The following is an 18,222-nucleotide window of genomic DNA, read 5'->3' on the forward strand; positions in this document are numbered from 1 at the left end:
GCACCTTGGAAAACCCGCTTTAAATATCTTTAAGATCGACCAGGCAGTTCTTTGATTGGCTGAATTGAATCACTTCTTTTTGGGCAAGCAATTGGCCGTAACCTGTTGAATGGGACATCTGTATGAAAAACAAAATGTAATTCAGAACATGAGAGACACTCTGAAACAGAGGCAATTGCTGTGACAAAACGCGATTCTAGGACTCATTCATCAGCTTCTAAGGATTCAACTAAGCAGAGAGATGTTAGAGGGCCAATGGCTTTTAGAGCATTCAAAATTGATTCGATTAAGGGCCGGTCCTTGGACATATCCATTTTTTGTTGACTCGGCAAGGACACCAGCGGCTGGCGAGCAAGCTGGCAGGCGAGTCCTAAACAAAGCCGGAACCATCACTTAGGCGCACATTTTTACATTCCGGATATGCGGCTTTTGGCTGGTTGCACAAGCTTTTTGCATTACCAGATTGTAGATGGTAGATGGTAATGCATTTGGCCCTTTGTTTTTCCGCCGCCATAATTCCGTCCGCACTCGAAAATTTAATTATGAGTGGAAATGGTTTAAAGTGTTCTGTTCGGTTGCTGCGGCAATTTTTGCAAAAGCCGCGGGATGATTGCTCGGAAACAATTACCCGGCCACTTGCAGCTGGAAATCGCTAACAACGCTTGCAACAGAGCGAGCATAATTTATTTAAATTAAGTTTCAATTTCCCCAGCTATCAGTTTCCTCTTCGTTATCCACGAAAGAAGTTTCCACAATCATTGCGGTTCTCTGGGCTAGAGTATCCTTGGAATGAGTCTTGGAAAAATGAAAGCTGGTGCCAAAAATACATAAATTTAATCGCTTATTTAAGCCTGAAATGTTTTTGACTTTAAACCTCTTTGTGGAGTAATCTTTCTTAAGTAGCACAATATTAAAACTAGTTTTAAAACAACTACTAACTCCCCAGTTTCGTGTAATATTTACATATTCGAAAAAATTCCAAGGCAAAAGTTGGCAATTGAGAAAGTTTCAGTGATTATTACGACTTTGAATTAATTTCATACTCTTGCTGAGCCCCGAGCACCCTTTTAATTTTGCGTAGTTCTTTATGAATGAATTTGAATAGGGCAACAACGGGCTACAATTTGCATTCAAAATTTAATAATATGCAAAAACGAATGCAAATTGTGTATGTTTTAGGTTTACAGGACTCGCAGGAGCGTTGGATTGAAGCTCACGTCCGTTCCATAAACACTTTAAATCATATTTGCGCCGGAATCAAATTTTTGTTGAGCCAGAGCTGCAAAAGATGCTAACCCACGCGTGGAATCACATGTGTCCGGATCAGACGTGTAATGTGCCACCGCCTTTAGAACACACCCAGCTCCCAGAGGGTTGCCTGGGCTGCCTAGGCTGCTGGGATTTGATTTCAGCTTAAATGGAAAAAAAATAAACAGCTGTTAGAGGTACAATCCTAGTCGGGGAGCTCCTCCCTGTTGCAATTCTTTTCATTTTTTGTTGTGTTGCCACGAGAGCCCATGACCCCCATGGGTGTATTGATTTATGCTCGCGCCAGTCAGTATTCATTTCACAATTTTCACTTATGTATGCCAGTTTATTGCAGTCCTCATCTGCACTCAGCCGGCTTGTCCCCTGGGCGGGCTAACCATAACGCCACGTTTCCCACCAACCAGTCCAAAGGACGACGAAATGGAGGCTGCAGGATGTAGGTGGCTTTCTAAATGCAATGGATGCGGCCCAAGGCTGTGACAGAACAGAAAGTTTCAGGCCGCCATCATCAACAGGCACTTAAACGGCATAACACTCCACTGGGATAAAATATGGTAGCTTACTAAATCGTTAGAGTAATTAGCCGCAAACTCTGAAGACCACTTAATACCAGGCCGACTATAAGATAGCTAGCCAACAGTTGATAATGCCATGGATAATAATATTGTGGCCAAGTGATTTTTCAGTGTATAACTTTTGAATGCCACAACCAAATTACAAGGAACTAAAGCTTATTTTATAAATAATAAAATTAAAAATGTTATTCACGCCAGTTTGCTCAACAAAATTTCCAGCTAAGGACTCTCGCTAAGGGCTGATAAATAAATGCTAAATGCCAACCCTTTCGGAGAAGAATTTTAATGTAAATTACTTTCTCTCAGTGGCATAGTTATGAATGCCCAAACTGATGGCTAAGAAAACCTAGATAGGGAGAGCTCTTGGCCAGAACCGAGATCTGTACCGCATTAGAGCATGTCAAGTATTCAATCTGGTCGGAATTAAGCCACGGCACCTTTAAGATACGATTCCCATTGTGACCGGCCGGCGAACCGTCAACTGATGCAAGATGTGGATGTCTAGGATGTGGGCGAAACAGTCAAGTGCACTTGCCACTACACATGCAAAAGGATATGTGAGTATATATTCCTCCCAGGGGTAGAAATATAAAAGTGAACTGGGGGCGCCGCATATCTCCAAGGAATCCAAAGAGGACTCGGCGAGGCCAACTGCTCAAGAAGCGCCCCAAGAAATGAGACTGACGTCCATCTGAGGACCTCTCCAAGAGGCTTATGCACCCCAGATGCCAGCTGCAAGGAGATGGCAGGACTTTGCTGCCTGGCTAAGAGCCACAAAGCTCGTCACCACTCAGGTGTGTCAGTCAAACAAAGGAGGAACCGAAAGCCGAAAACAAATCATCCGAAAGGACCCTAAGATGGCCAGAAAGAGAGCAGCCGTGCCGGAGCCTTTCCACTTGCCCATTAATTCTGAAACACATTTTTGTCCACGGCGTTCCATTAGGCCATCGTTCTAGGAAAATCCGCTTAGGGACCAAAATATGGTTCAAGTGTTTTATTTGATTCTTTAAGCGGCTAATAAAATTAAGTAAACAACTTGGCCATGACCGTTTAGGTACATTTAGGCTTTTGTTATGATTTTTTAGATACTTTCTGCTAAACAAATTTGAACATCTAATTGAACCTTAAAATGCTTTAAATATTTAACATAAATATGTCCAAAAAAGACTTCTAAATCTGTGAAAATATGTCAACATGAAATAATAATAATTTTAAGGATAAATAAGCTGAAAAACAGGGTTCAACAAGGACACAGTGCAGCTCTCCACAAAGGCATTTGGGTTTTGTTTTTGACGCAAAACGGAAAGTTAATTAAATTTGTCATTTTAATCAGTCGTGCAATGAATTTCAAAGCCAGTTTTGTGTGAAATGGAATTTAATTTTGCACAGAAAGCGAATATTTTTGGCATAAACTTGGAAGTTGCCTAATCTGCCAAATCGTATGAAATCAATTCCAAAAGTTTTCCGTTTGTAATTTATTTGAAAAGTAAATACTGCCAGCGATCGAAATTGCAAAGGGTAAACAGACAAAATTGGGGAATGTAAACAGCTTCACAACAAATTGAAAGTCCAATAAAGGGGTAAGAGCTGAGATCAAAGGACTTCAATTGTCCTGGTATATACTGCCAGAATGCAAATCCCGCCAGAGTTGTAAAAAGCGGAATTTACTCACCTGTTTCAAAGTCCTTGATAGTTGTTTTTCACTGTTTTTTATTTTTTGCTGGTCAGTTGTAGGGTAACTTTCTTAAAACTTCAATTGTGCAATTGTTTCTTTATGGAACTCTGCAGTTTATTTATTTTGAAAAAGCGAATCGCGACAAAGTTCGCCATCCAATTTGTCATCAAAGTTGGCTAGCGCCATTTTGACCAAGTGGCGCCAACCGGACACGAAACTTTAGTCTTAACTGCAACTCGATTATTGGCGAATATCCGGCCAAGTTATGACTCTGAAATTTTAAGCGGCTTTGGCGGTTCCTTTGACGGCTTACGCGGACTTTGAGTTACTTGTTGACACGCCGCGTATACGCGATTTTTAATTAACCCATCGACGGCGCCGAGGGGCTTTTATCCTGACCGGAATCGGTGAACCGCAGAAATCCGGGAGCTGACCGCACTGACTGTCTGAAGGCTCGCGTACGACTGAGCCACAGGACTCAGCAGCTGGTGTTTTTATCAATGAAAATTGTTGCTTGTCGGCGGCATCCTTCGCCAGGATAATAAGAGAAATGCGGAGCCTGCGCGAAAGAGAAAGTGCGTTGGAACTTTGCTCTTAAATGGCAAGCCACATCCTGGCCCATGTTTGCCAAGGCTTTTTACATTTCATTATTGCCACTTGTGGACTGCTCTTGAACTCGGCAGACGAAAGCGGTTGATATACGGGCTTGTATCTTGTATCTTTGTATCTGCTAAATGGCCAGTCATTGGTCGGCCAGTAGGCATTCATTCACGAGCCATTACAACTTATTAAAAACACGGCCTTTCTAGTCCATTGAGGTTTCAGGTGTGCGTGCCAGAAAAGCCACAACCCGTTGGGGGGAAAACCTATTTCAATGTGTGAAGGCTTTGCGGGATCTCATTTAAATTTGTGTCTGAACTGGATTTATGTGGATAGTTTGGCGAAGAATCAACTCCACAGATCATTAGTAGTTAAATTTAGCGTTTAATTAAAACTTAATCAACTCCTGGGGACACATTAAAAGCAAATTACCCTGCCCTGGAACCTTTCTATATTACATATTTGTTTCACATAAAAATATTTATGCGGTCGACTGCAGCACGAAAATGAAAATAGTTGGCTTCGAACGGCGATGACAAACTGCCAACATTTTTCTGGCTTGGCATATCGGGTGCACCACTTTCCAGAGCCGCAAATTGAGCAAAGCCAGCCGCAGTTCGTCGGCAGTTGCACTTTAATTAAAAATAAATACGGATAAAGGCCGCAGCTCTAGCCCCAGCCCCTGCCTCTGCCCTTTGACAAATGCCAACCAGTCTAATTCTAATGATTATTGATGTGGCTGCTGATGATGGTTGATTCTGTGTTTACTGCCGGCTTGGATTTGTTCACAGCTCTACATCATTATATAGCAGATCTATATGTACTGCTCTGACCTGTCCAACAATGATTGCGATTCTCATAGTCTGGAGTACGACAGACCTGGCCACAATTACGTCTAATGCTCCGGGGTTGCCTTTGCCCGTTGAAACTCTTTACATTTGTGCCGATTATACTTTTATTTGTGTTTTGCTTCTCGGTTTTGCTAAATTTGGGTTATCTCCTCCCCTCTGGCAGTGCTCTCGGTTGAACTTGGCCAAAGTCAGGGCTTGTAATCAGTGTCAACAAGTTCTGCAAGTTGACTTTTAGACACACTTTCAGGCAGAAGCACTTGGACTGTTGAGTCTTCAGTCAAAGCCAATTTAAGCCTTTGTTTCAGCTTGAAGTGGGTAAAGGTTTATTTCTAACTCTACTAGCATCAAAATATCCATTTTTAGGGTATAATAAACCATCATAGCCATCAGTTTGTGCCATCTTCTCGGCTTAGATATTAAAAGTTGTGCTTTGTGGCACTAAATTATACAACATTTTACGCATTCGTCGTGTATTTTTGTTTTCATTTTTTGAACTCAAAGCAAGAAAAAAGCACTTACTCTCTCTGATTCGGATTCTGATTCTGATACTGTCTCTGGGCTCTGGGTTGGGGCTTTATACGTATACGTATATGTATGTACTTTTGGTTCCGTCGGCCTTTTCCTTCCCCCTGGCAACCTGGTAACCCGACAACCTGGCAGAGTAATTAGTGACTTGTACAAAAAATAAGAATACAAAAAGAGTCTATTATAAATGGGGGCGTGAGCGTAAGTGTTCTCGGCTCAACTTTTCCAGATTGCGGACTTTGTGCTCGCGGAACCAGACATTTATGTTCCCGCTTGACATATCATGGAGGTCGTTTTAATATTCGCTTTCGGGCCAAGTCGCAGGTAGCCTAAAAAGTTTACCCGGACTACAATGCAAATGCTTAACAGCTTGGGGGGAAAAATTTCCATTGCCAAATCCGAACTCTGGCTGATGAGTCACATGTATTTTGGCCAAGTGCGTAGCTATGGTTTTCAGTTTTTAGAAATCGATTTGACTCCGACAAACGTCAATAACAATCCCTAGCTGTCATTATCATAATTTAATAAGTTGTAGGGCCAGCTTGATTATAATTAATAGTTCCGTTTGAACTGGCACTGCGTTAATCTGTTTGATGGTTTTAATTGAATGAATTTTATTCATCGGCCCGAAAGGTTTCCGATGCCCAGGGAAATGGTTACGCAGTGCAAAACACACAATGCGATTAGCATGCAATAGTAATGGCATTAAATATGCAATATACTCGCAAACAGTACAATTCCAGTACAGAGACCTGCGATTTGCGGCTGCGACATGTGATGTAAAGATAAACACCGAAGCAATCAGACTAAGTACCGCCCAGATACAAATATCGCCCCAGAGAGATAAGCCCTTCAGCCTGTCCTCATATGTAGTCCATGCAGCCTATAGCTGGAAGCCACAAAATTAACAATACCACTTGGTGTGGCTGTCGATGATCGTGTGGGGCGATTTGTGGTTTTGTAACCCCCGTCCACTATAGTCCCACTCCAAGTCACTCAAAGATGTTTGAGTGTGTCTTGAAAAGACACTCGGAACCGAAGCAATTCGACTTTCGCGTCTCGACCGAGGGTCTTTCCCCAACATGGATTACGCGGTTTTATTATATCTTCATCGGAGTTACTCATCATCGTTTCCAGCACGCAGGTTAGCCATTAGTCATTCCCCACAAAGACTATGCTCTCTGAGTTCACGATCCGGGCATACCCTCTGATACCTAACAGGCATTATCTAAAATCAGTGACCAAACTAACGGAAAACTTTAAAAGTTTTGTGCCTAAGATAGTACTAGAGGTTCCCCTTATCTATGTGAAAATATAATCAATGTAATAGTTATATTTCTAATTTGGTGGGTAATAGAGCACTTAGGTCGATAAATTTTCTATTCAAAACTAGTTTTAAAACTTTCCATAATTACTATTCGTTCTGGCGTTGAAGTCTTCGAGCAATTAAAACTAAACGAAGGATAACCCAAAGTCATGAAGCCCAGTCTTAAAATAAATATAATAGGTAAACAATAAAAAGTGTTCCATTAGGAGAACTCGAGTGGAAAGGGCTTGGGGCTCTGAGTGGAATTTTATAACGCGTATTCCAAGAATTCCACTTCTTGGAACCCAAATTAAACTCAAGACTAGGTTGGAGCAACCCGAAATGGTTAACCTTTTTACTGTCATGGCATTTCTGGCTTTAAATTGATTTCGTGGGTCTGGGCGCTTCTTTCGGCAGCCCCTTGCCTCCCTTCCCTGTCGTTTAACAATTGGCAACCCACCAACAACAAAGCCACTGGGAAGTGATATAAGTGGCGGGGTCTCAGTGGCTCTAACCGCAGTTGTGTGACCGCGTTCGGCGGGTGAGCACGGAGTGAAAAATAACATTAAAAAGCCACTGGGCAGTGAGACATCAAACGGCCAGAAAGCCGCAAGAATTGTGCAGTGCCCCGAGTAGTTATAGCCTGATAAGGCACTTTGTTGTCTAGTGTCCCCCATAAAAATCAAAACAATGTGGAGTTATCACTCGCTGGCGATTTACACCGCCTCGATCTTGATTTGTGGTGAGATACAGCCCTAATTTAATCAAACATGTGACGAAAGTGCGTTTGCCTTGCAATTAAAAACCCTATTGACGGCGGCAGGCATTTTTATAATCAAGTATCGCAAATATTTGAACAGTGAACAGAGCAATGAAAATATACACTCTGCCTTGAATAAGCCGTATAAAACGTTTATAGCATCGTGGCTATAACTTCCATAATGGTTTATTTCAAGACCTATTTAAAAATCTTCCAAGTATACTATCTTGCTTGTAAATTTAAAAAAAAATCAGGAAATGATAGTTGTATTATTTGGATGATGTCTAAAACATGCCAGCGATAGGTCTTTTGATTATTTATAGCCAGTTACGAACCGGTCACCTGATTGATCTTCAACCTGCCCACCGTCATTCTGGGTTTCTTGATTAGTATTCGTCACCAGTGTCTGCGGTGATCACTGTCAGTGGTCATTCATTCGGCACATGATTCCTTTACAAAAAACGGGAGGTTTTTGCCAAGTCTTTTCAATTATCCCAATCAATTTAATCCGACTAATGACCGTGTGAGCAATCGTGGGAAGTCCAATGCTAAGCATTCGTTAATGAAAATTAAACCACAATTTAACCAAATTTTCCATAAATAAAAAACTGTTAATTGGTGGTTCAAAAATTCCATTTTTTGTGGGGTAATAGGCATGTGAATGGAGACAGCTGCACCCTTTTTTTCAAGGGTCGCATATTGCACAGTGGCTTTCGTTGAGAGCCATAAACTTTACATGGATAATTGCCGTCAGATCTGTGCTAATTAAATGAGCAATTACCAGTCTGTAGTGCCCCGCCGACTGAACCGATTCCCAGTGACGACAGACGGCATCGCATTAATAAAAGTGCAAAATTTGTACGACACACATTTGGCGTATTTATAGCTTTCGCCGCCGCCGAAAATAGTTGATGGCTTGATTGATTATCGCCGATTCGACCCACCCACTCCTGGCTGTCACATAATGTCACCGATTCCCCTATATTACCGATTAATTAGCACCTGCGGCAAACTTGATTAACCGTCTGTGTTTGACTTTCCAGCTACCGTCGGTGTCTGGAGCCAAGACTTTGGCTACGAGGGTAGACATGGTCCGGAGCACTGGGGCGAGGAGTACGCTCGCTGCAGTGGCAAGCACCAGAGCCCCATCAACATCGACCTGGTAAACGCCGTGGAAAAGCGCTTTCCCAAGCTGGAGTTCTTCAACTTCCACGTGGAGCCCAAGGGCATTCACATGTCCAATAACGGGCACACGGTGCTGGTAAAGATGACCTTCGACGAGGACAGGATGCCGACGGTGCGCGGAGGTCCTTTGGCCGAGAGGTCTCCCCTGGGCTACCAGTTCGAGCAGTTCCACTTCCACTGGGGCGAGAACGATACGATTGGCAGTGAGGATCTGATCGACAACCACGCCTATCCGGCCGAGATGCATGTGGTCCTGAGGAACCTGGAGTATCCGGACTTTGCCAGTGCCCTCGACAAGGATCATGGCATTGCCGTCATGGCCTTCTTCTTTCAGGTGAGCTAAGCCCGACTAAATATTCCGAAAACAAACTAATGATTAACTGTCGAACTCCAGGTTAGCCCCACCTCGTCGGATGGGTATGAGAAATTCACAGACCTTCTGCCCCAGATAGATAGAAAGGGAAAGTCTGTGAATATGAGCAATCCGCTTCCCTTGAAGGAATATGTTTCCAAGAGCATGGAGAGCTACTTCAGCTACACAGGCTCCCTGACTACACCTCCGTGCAGCGAGGAGGTCACCTGGATAGACTTTACCTCTCCCATAGATATTACTGAGAAGGAGGTGAGTTAGGAATTGATTTATGTAAACATATTTTTGTGGATAACTTGTGGATATTTCTTTCAGCTGAATGCCTTCCGCCTGCTCACCGCCAACGATGATCACTTGAAGAACAACTTCCGTCCCATTCAACCGCTGAACGATCGTATTTTATACAAAAATCACATAGAGGTCCCGAAAAATAAAATGGGCTCGATTCCCTTTGTAAATGCAGAGAACTCTGCTGCCAGCTGGAGGTCCTGGCAATCCCTCACCCTCATCCTGGTGCCCTGTTTCGGCCTCGTAACCTTGCTAAGCGCCTCCGCTGTTAGCGCTTTTTAATTAGAGTTTTGTGGCCGGAAATCGAAGGTCAATTGTTAAGTGCCTAGCATGTGCTTAGCCGTCTAATTAAGCGCCGCAATTTACATGTCCTCCTCTTGTTCGCCTGCACTGTTTGTTGTTCAAACAGGACGACCCCTAATGCCCCTGGTCGGGCGCACATATATCAACTGGGAAAAGCAAACAAGCAAACAGGTCGGTGGATTGCTGAAACCAAATTAACGAAGCTCAGCTGGCACGATACCCTAACTCATAAATTATGCAGCACCTCTCGCCGAGACTGTCAAGTGCATTGTATCCGTTTGGAGGAAGTCCTATGGCTAGTAGGACTCTACCTGGTTTTGCACAATGTGATTTTAAATGCTTGGCTCAAGCAATACAGTTTTCTTGTACTTTTAACTTTAGTCTTTGTAGCACTAAATTATTGTTAATTAATAAAGATTTTATTATATTTTAAATTTGTTTTCACGCTTTTCAAATTGATTATTTTAAATAGGAAGTTATCTCAATATTATCTAGGATTCAATATAGGTCAATGCCCTGAGTGATTATTGATTATAGAGCTCCTTAATACCTACATATTTAAAAATCGAAACCTATAAATTTTGTTTATTTCAAGTCATAACTTAAAGGCTATCTTAAATTCGTAAGTGTGTTTCTAACAAAAACAAACATCTAACTGTGGGAAGTGAGAAAACTTAGCACTTCTATAGCTTAGCGGCTTTGAAAGCAGTTGTGAGCCAGCGTTCGGCGGAGAAACACGGAAAATAGTTAAAAACTTAGACTCCGGAATCCGTAAAATTAGCCATAAACTCTTCCTTTAAGCCACCTCGTAAGAAGCGATACAGAAACGAATTCTAAAGAAGACAATGTCCTGCTTGCGAACTGCTAATGGTTTTAAGAAGTTTGTTAGTGCCTCCTTTGTGATTTTTGGTGAGCTTGTATATAAAATAGCCAAATAATTGCGTAATTGTATAGCTAAAAAAATTGTATAATAGAAACTGTATACGAATTTATAATAATTTCATACAACGATAAAAAAAAGTTTTGACAAATCAAATAAATATTATAACTATAATCATTACCTTTATTCACAAATTCAAATTAAATACTATTAGTTTTATCATTCTGATCCGAATCACTTACCATTCCGCTAATTTAAATTCCTTCAAAATTGACTGAAATTTTCTCTAAAATCGTGAAACTGTTAATGATAAATAATTCGGTGATGCGATGTGCTAATTTTGTGAGAATTTTTTGCTGTCGTCAAATTATATCGTCAGTTTGTTTAAACGCAGACACTGAACAAAAATTAAGGGACCTTGTGGAGAAAAAGTGGACAAGGCATTTCTTTTTATCAGACACCGGCATTCATTACTAAGCCAAATTTATGGGGAAACATTTCCGAGGAACTACGAAAAGCTGCTAATTGGTTGGATACTTACTATACTTGTGTCAGGCAACTTCAATCTAATTATAATACTAACGATAACAAATAAATCATTAATAAAAAGCGTAAACGACCTATTTATAACTTACTATGACGAAAAATGTCACACAGTTATATCTTCTGAGAGTTTTATTAATAGTCTTCTATTTTTACCAAATTAAAGCACTGTCAGAAGCCGTTCGGGCCCAGGACTTTGGCTATGAAGGCAGATCCGGACCCGCGCACTGGGGCGAGGAGTACGCCCGCTGCACTGGCAAGCACCAAAGTCCCATCAACATAAACCACGTGAGTGTCAAGCAGTATAGCTTTCCAAAGCTGGAGTTCCACAACTTTAATGTGGAGCCCAAGAGCATGTTGGTGACCAACAACGGACACACGGTGCTGGTCAAAATGAGCTTTAATAAGGGCAAGGCTCCCAGGGTTAAGGGTGGCCCTTTGGCCGAGAAGTCCTCTGTGGGCTACCAGTTCGAGCAGTTCCACTTCCACTGGGGCGAGAACGATACGATCGGCAGTGAGGACATGATCGACAATCATGCCTATCCCGCAGAGCTGCACGTGGTCCTGAGGAATCTGGAGTATCCTAGCTTTGCCAGTGCCCTGGGCAAGGACCATGGCATTGCCGTGATGGCCTTCTTCTTTCAGGTGGGTCTCTTGAGAGGATTAAATGATTTTTTTTTTTATACAAGAATCGAATTTCCAGATCAGTAGCTCCTCAACTGGAGGTTACACCAATTTCACCAGTATGTTGCCTCAAATCGAAAGAAAGGGTCAATCGGTGAACATGACCAAGACATTTCCATTACGCCAATATCTCTCCAAGGACTTGGGCAGCTACTACACCTACACAGGATCCTTAACCACTCCTCCTTGCAGTGAAGAGGTGATTTGGATGGATTTTCGGACTCCCATTGACATTACCGAAAAGCAGGTGAATTATTTCCCTTTTTTTATATAACTATTCGATTTTCTAGAAGATTTTCTTTTAGCTGAATGCTTTCCGCCTGCTGACAGCCCACGATGACCACCTGAAGAATAATTTCAGACCCACACAACCTTTGAATGATAGGCCCGTTTACAGTATTCGGCAAGAATCTCCACTGTTTGTGGACTCATCCGCTGGAGGGAGTAGGCACCATTTCAAAACCCTTTTTCTGGTGACTCTCCTTGCAGTTCTACTCTCAGCTGCTAATTTAAACGGTGCTTAGTTTAAACCTTAAAGCTAAAAAGGTATTAAAAAACAAACATATTAATTTGAAATACGTGCCGGCATTTGACAGTCGGAAAATTAAAATGTTAAATGCTTAAAACCCTGAAACTTTTTTAATGGCTTTCAAAGTATTTATTGACGCTTTAAAATAAATACCCGATAAAAATATGGATTTTATACACAAACTGTTTCTCCTAGCAAAACCATTGAAAAAGAATAAATTCCATTTAAGGCACGCAAACTATATGAATTTAAGCCACAAAAAGGAGTTTAAATCAAACAATTAAATCTGAAAGATAAATATGGCTAAAGCCAAGCGGAATCAATCAATTTTATTAATTGTTGACGATATTTATATTTTTATATACGAAACTTTATAAGTTCTGTCAGTAATTAAACATAAATTAAAGCATACTTTCGGGCAATTTTCACAAAAAAAGACTCGTATTCATGAAAAATTTAGGAGAAATGCTTTCCCAGAATATCAGCTTCCAAAAGATCCTAGTCAGGCAGGTTGGAGTACTTTTGATGACCTCCTGACCTCTTGCTGTCAGCGAGGCTTGGTGAATTATGACAAACATGTGCACAAATCTATCAGCGAAATATCAACTTTTTGAAACAATCCGAAGAGTTCGTCTGGCGAAAGTCGAGCTCGCAAATGTGATTTATTGATAATCACTTTTGCCCCTTAGTAAACACGGGGGACCCCCCCTAAAATGCACTTTATTTCCTACCCAGTAATCAGTGCCAATTTCGTCAGTCGTAGGCAGGTTCCACTGTAAGTGGAAAACGGATTGATCATCGTTGTTTGTCTTATTGCGTCTGGCGACTTGTCCTTGCGACCTTTCGACTTTTACGTTTGACCTCTTGGTTAATTATAGAATGAATTGTGGCATTTTCTAATTAGCTTATCAATGGTTGTTTATTAATGCGATGGATCTGCTTGATATGGAGTGGCCTAGAACCCACTGGCTAAGATGCGAAAAACAATCTGAAAGATACTATCGTGTCATGATTTGCGCAAAATGGCATTTCCATAAATAAACCAATTGCATTGCATGGCCAATTTCCGTTTATTTTTATTGGCTTTCAACTCCCTCGCCTCGACACGTTCTGACTTAATTGATGACACCAGCATCCCAGGGAATATAAATATTATGAAACTTTTCCATTGCCGCCCCAATACCTACGAGTGCCGAACCGCGCTCCCCTAATGAACGATAAGGTTTATTGACAGCCAAACGTTACAAACTGACCCCTGGTGTTCGTCACCGGAGGCGATACTACGCCTTGGGAGGAACCATAGAACAAGCCCCTCCGGCCCAGATCTGGCTAACTTTGTATATAGAATATATAGCCGAGAGCGATCAGTCCGCCCCTTCGTGGGCAGTGTGAAATCTCAAGTTTTAGTTCGCACTTGCGGCATGTGTGAGTCCGGATTCGATTTGATGTGGATCGGATCGGATCGTATGGGATCGACGTCATGAGACGACTGATAACTTTTCTTTAGGCAATCCCCCCCTTGATGGCACATTAATTTTCAGCTTGATGACTGTGTACCCAGATTGGCAGGGCACTGTTGCTACTTTTAGAGCTTTGGATGCGAGCTATGGGCCTGGAGCTCTGGTTTTGTGGCTTTCCTGGCGGTTGTTCAAGGTTACTACGAGAGCTATCGGAGCAGGAATTTTTTGGGGGCTTGAGGCGTGACATTTGATCCAAAGCCCAGCCACTCGCCAACCTCATGATAACTTTCTCTATGATGGAGGCAGAACTGCAGAACCAAAGTACTTCTAAGGTCCTGAAAGACCCAAATAAGACATGACAATGCCTACAAATATTTTTTAATCGAAGGCCTTGACAATAAAACCATTTACGACCCAAGTAATCCACAAGTGTCGTATTCCAAAGCCGTGGCCTTGCACTTGATCCAGATATACTCATAATACAAAAATATAAAATTAAAATATAGCATTATCAGTCAAGTGCAGCTTCCAGTTTTATGGGTTTGTGCAGCAGCTCCCGATATCGGGGACTGGCGTTATGTAGGCAGCCCAGACTTCTGATAAAAAATGGATTTAAAACTTATTTGAAAAATGACAGGGACTCTTATAACTTATAACTATAAAAAAAATTACAGCATTTTGTGTTGATAATGATGGGAAGCCCGGGGGTAGCTGCGCAAGCCACTCTCGTGTTTTGAAAAATAACAAAAGTACTATAAATCATATTTCGAGTATATTTAGAAGAGGAGAACATCTACTATATACGATGCGATGTGATTGTGAATTCCATTGAGTTTCCGAGGGCCTGGCGACTATATAAGTCAGCGGCCAGGCCGAGAACAATTTCAAACGCGAGTTAGTCGCTCAAGTGCACGGTACTAATTGAAAAACTACTTCCAAACTAATACTAAAATTCTTTCAAAATGAGAATCCTGGCGGAGGTAAGAACTATATGACCCAAAGTCTCATTTCAACACATTTTATTATACAAATTTAATTAACAATTCAAGAACCATGTTAATTTGCTCGACCCCTCGGAGCTGATGCGTCCTGAGCCCACCTTTGCCGACAAGAATCCCTCCAAGTTCAGGGACTACAGCATCGACACCACAGATCCTTTGAAGGAGCGCGTGCGACAGACCTATCGCCAGATGCACTTGAACCAGACAGTTGACTTTGTCAATGGTAAGGACATATGAGTAGTCATATAATAAAGGATTTAATAATAAAATATTTTAAATTCCTGCAGGACGTCGTGATCGTTGGTTAAAATTCGACACAATTAAGATGACAATTCGCGAAGCTCTGGAGAAGCTTAATGACCTGGTGGACGAATCTGATCCCGACCTGGATCTTCCCAACATCATCCACGCCTTCCAGGCGGCGGAGCGAGCACGCGCCGAGTTCCCGGAGCACGACTGGCTCCACCTGACCGCCCTCATCCACGATCTGGGCAAGATTATGGCCTTCTACGATGAACCCCAGTGGGCGGTAGTGGGCGACACTTTCGCCGTGGGCTGCCGATGGGGCGACAGCATCGTCTACCGGGAGGAGAGTTTCGAGGGGAACCCGGACGGTGAGAACCCTGCCTACAACACCGAGTACGGTATCTACCAGCCCAACTGCGGAGTGGACAACCTGCTCATGTCCTGGGGCCACGACGAGTACATGTACAATGTCCTCAAGCACAACAAGACCAAGCTTCCCGACGTGGCCTGCAACATCATCCGCTTCCACTCCTTCTATCCGTGGCACAACGGCGGTGACTACAAGCACCTGGAGGCACCCAAGGATGCGGAGACCAAGAAGTGGGTCTTGATTTTCAAGTGAGTATTAAAGTCGGGCCATTAAGCTTGTTACATAAATCCAATAATATCAATTCCCTCTAGTCGCTATGACTTGTACACGAAGAGCGAGGTGGTGCCGGATATTGAGGCTCTGTGGCCTTATTACCAGAGCCTTATTGACAAATACTTGCCCGGAGTCATTGAGTTCTAAAGAAACCCAGGCAATCTAGGGGTTACTTTAATTCACAAGAGGGCCATATAACATACACATATACCTTTAATATAGCTTACCTTATACATATATACACTTGCAACAAATATTAAAATAATACATATTTTAAATTAAAGACAAAATGAATTTTACTTTATGTTTTTGAAAAATAATAATAATAATTTTGATGTGAAAAGAATTTTTACAAAGCCCATGTATTAATTACAGTTTAAAGGTTTTATTTCAAGTTTTCTAACTTTTTATTTTTTATCGTATTTTGCTTGTCCGTTTTTCTGAACGTAGCTCAGCAATTAGGGTTAAAAAATTAAAAAAAAATGTAAATAAAATATAACAGAAGTTCTTGAAATAGTAACATCAGCATCTGTAGCATTTTCCCCTGTTTATTTTCCAAACGCATCAAAACTTATTGTAGGTAATTGCATTCAGAGTCACACACATAAAATATAATACAAAAATAAATAGAGTAATTTAACTAACGCATCGACTGTCATCAAAATTTTGATATGCCTATTTAAATAAAAAATAGCAATTTGTCTAAATGTATGCCTTAAAAGTAACAATTGCATTGCGTGTGCCAATTAACTGGGACTAAAACACACCTCTGCCGAGCAATAAAAACAGCTCCAGTTTTTCCTTCCCATGTAGTTTGAAACAGTGCCTTGTGAAAAGTATGCTTCAAGTAAGCATTGTCCTTGTCCTAGCCTGCCTTTGGACCACTTCGTTCGCTGGTGATGTCGGGGATCCACTTCTCGTGGAGCTTCCCATTGGCCAGTTGCGGGGACGCGATAATGGAAACTACTACAGCTACGAGTCCATTCCCTATGCAGAGCCGCCCACAGGAGATCTCCGCTTCGAGGCTCCGGAACCCTATAAGCGCCAATGGACAGATACCTTTGATGCCACAAAGCCACCTGTACTATGCCTTCAATGGGATCAATTCACTCCTGGGGATAACAAGCTAGTGGGAGAGGAGGACTGCCTCACAGTAAGCATCTACAAGCCAAAGAACTCGAGCCGTAGCAGCTTTCCTGTGGTGGCCCACATCCATGGTGGAGCTTTTATGTTCGGCGGAGCCACACATGATGGACACGAGACTGTAATGAGGGAAGGCAGATTCATTCTTGTTAAGATTACCTACCGTTTGGGGCCACTAGGCTTCGTTAGCACTGGTGATACTCACTTACCCGGAAACTACGGCCTCAAAGATCAGCGACTGGCCCTCCAATGGATCAGGAAAAATATAGATAGTTTTGGTGGTGAGCCGGAGAACGTTTTGTTGATTGGTCACTCCGCTGGTGCTGCTCTTGTTCACCTGCAACTGCTGCAGGAGGATTTCGACCAGTTGGCCAGATCAGCCATATCCTTTAGTGGCAACGCTTTAGATCCCTGGGCAATCCAGAAAGGAGCCCATGAACGGGCCTTCGAACTAGGTCGCATTCTGGGCTGTGGGCAGTCGAAAGATCCGGTGGCTCTCAAGCAATGCCTAAAATCCAAGCCTGCTAGCGAAATAGTCACCGCTGTGAAGAACTTCCTTATATTTTCCTACGTGCCCTTTGCTCCATTCGGACCTGTGGTAGAACCCTCAGATGCCCCTGGTGCCTTTCTCACCCAGTCTCCAGAAGAAGTTATCAAAAGCGGAAAGTCTGGACAGGTGCCTTGGCTAGTATCCTATTTAACCGAAGATGGTGGGTACAATGCCGCACTACTTTTGGAGGAATCTTATCCTGGAGGGCCCACCTGGATTGAGAAACTCAATGATAGATGGTTGGACTGGGCTCCATACTTGTTATTCTATAAGAATTCGGAAAAAACTATTCAGGAAATAGATGACTACTCCAGTAAACTGAAAGAGGAGTACCTAGGAGATCGGCGGTTCAGCGTAGAAACTTATTTGGACTTGCAGAGAATGTTCACGGATGTCCTTTTCAAGAACAGTACACTGGATAGTCTTGATCTCTACCGAAGGTTTGGAAAAAGTCCTGTGTATGCTTATATGTATGATAATCCAGCTGAAAAGGGAATTGCCCAGGTCCTGACCAAGAACAGGGACGTGAACTTCGGTATAAACGGTACAATTATTTTAAAATATTTATAAAATTTATTCATTATGTAACAGGAACGGTCCATGGAGACGATTATTTCTTGATTTTCGACGTCATTAATCAAGATACCCAACGTCCAGATGCGGAAAGGATTTCAAAGAATTTTATTAAATTGCTGGAGGACTTTGCTATCGGCGACAAGGGGGTCTTGGCGTTTGGAGATTGTACTTTTCAGGATAATGTAGGTAGTGCCGACTTCAAATTAACATCAATAACCCGAAACGGATGTGAGAACAAGCAGTTCTCACAATTTCCCTAA

General features: G+C 42.2%; 4 protein-coding genes across 4 annotated transcripts; all 4 read left to right on the forward strand.

Moving 5' to 3' along the window:
• Nucleotides 1-7,301: 7,301 nt before the first annotated feature.
• CAH2 (Carbonic anhydrase 2) lies at nt 7,302-10,141 on the forward strand. The gene is made up of 4 exons (XM_017240916.3): nt 7,302-7,543; nt 8,605-9,080; nt 9,141-9,368; nt 9,432-10,141. The coding sequence occupies exons 1-4, from the start codon at nt 7,492-7,494 to the stop codon at nt 9,684-9,686; spliced, it is 1,011 nt and encodes a 336-aa protein (XP_017096405.3). The 5' UTR covers nt 7,302-7,491; the 3' UTR covers nt 9,687-10,141.
• A 289-nt stretch (nt 10,142-10,430) lies between these two features.
• LOC108124871 (carbonic anhydrase 1-like) lies at nt 10,431-12,670 on the forward strand. Its single transcript, XM_070279905.1, has 4 exons — nt 10,431-10,616; nt 11,297-11,775; nt 11,834-12,061; nt 12,120-12,670. The coding sequence occupies exons 1-4, from the start codon at nt 10,553-10,555 to the stop codon at nt 12,336-12,338; spliced, it is 990 nt and encodes a 329-aa protein (XP_070136006.1). The 5' UTR covers nt 10,431-10,552; the 3' UTR covers nt 12,339-12,670.
• Nucleotides 12,671-14,671: 2,001 nt separating this feature from the next.
• Miox (Myo-inositol oxygenase) lies at nt 14,672-16,400 on the forward strand. Its single transcript, XM_017240744.3, has 4 exons — nt 14,672-14,783; nt 14,853-15,027; nt 15,092-15,668; nt 15,732-16,400. The coding sequence occupies exons 1-4, from the start codon at nt 14,766-14,768 to the stop codon at nt 15,838-15,840; spliced, it is 879 nt and encodes a 292-aa protein (XP_017096233.1). The 5' UTR covers nt 14,672-14,765; the 3' UTR covers nt 15,841-16,400.
• Nucleotides 16,401-16,531: 131 nt separating this feature from the next.
• LOC108124860 (esterase-5B-like) lies at nt 16,532-18,222 on the forward strand. The gene is made up of 2 exons (XM_017240740.2): nt 16,532-17,921; nt 17,978-18,222. Exons 1-2 carry the CDS (start codon nt 16,532-16,534, stop codon nt 18,220-18,222), a joined length of 1,635 nt encoding a protein of 544 aa, XP_017096229.2.

This window comes from Drosophila bipectinata, chromosome 3L (genome assembly GCF_030179905.1).
Source record: "Drosophila bipectinata strain 14024-0381.07 chromosome 3L, DbipHiC1v2, whole genome shotgun sequence".
In the NCBI taxonomy this organism is placed as follows: domain Eukaryota; kingdom Metazoa; phylum Arthropoda; class Insecta; order Diptera; family Drosophilidae; genus Drosophila; species Drosophila bipectinata.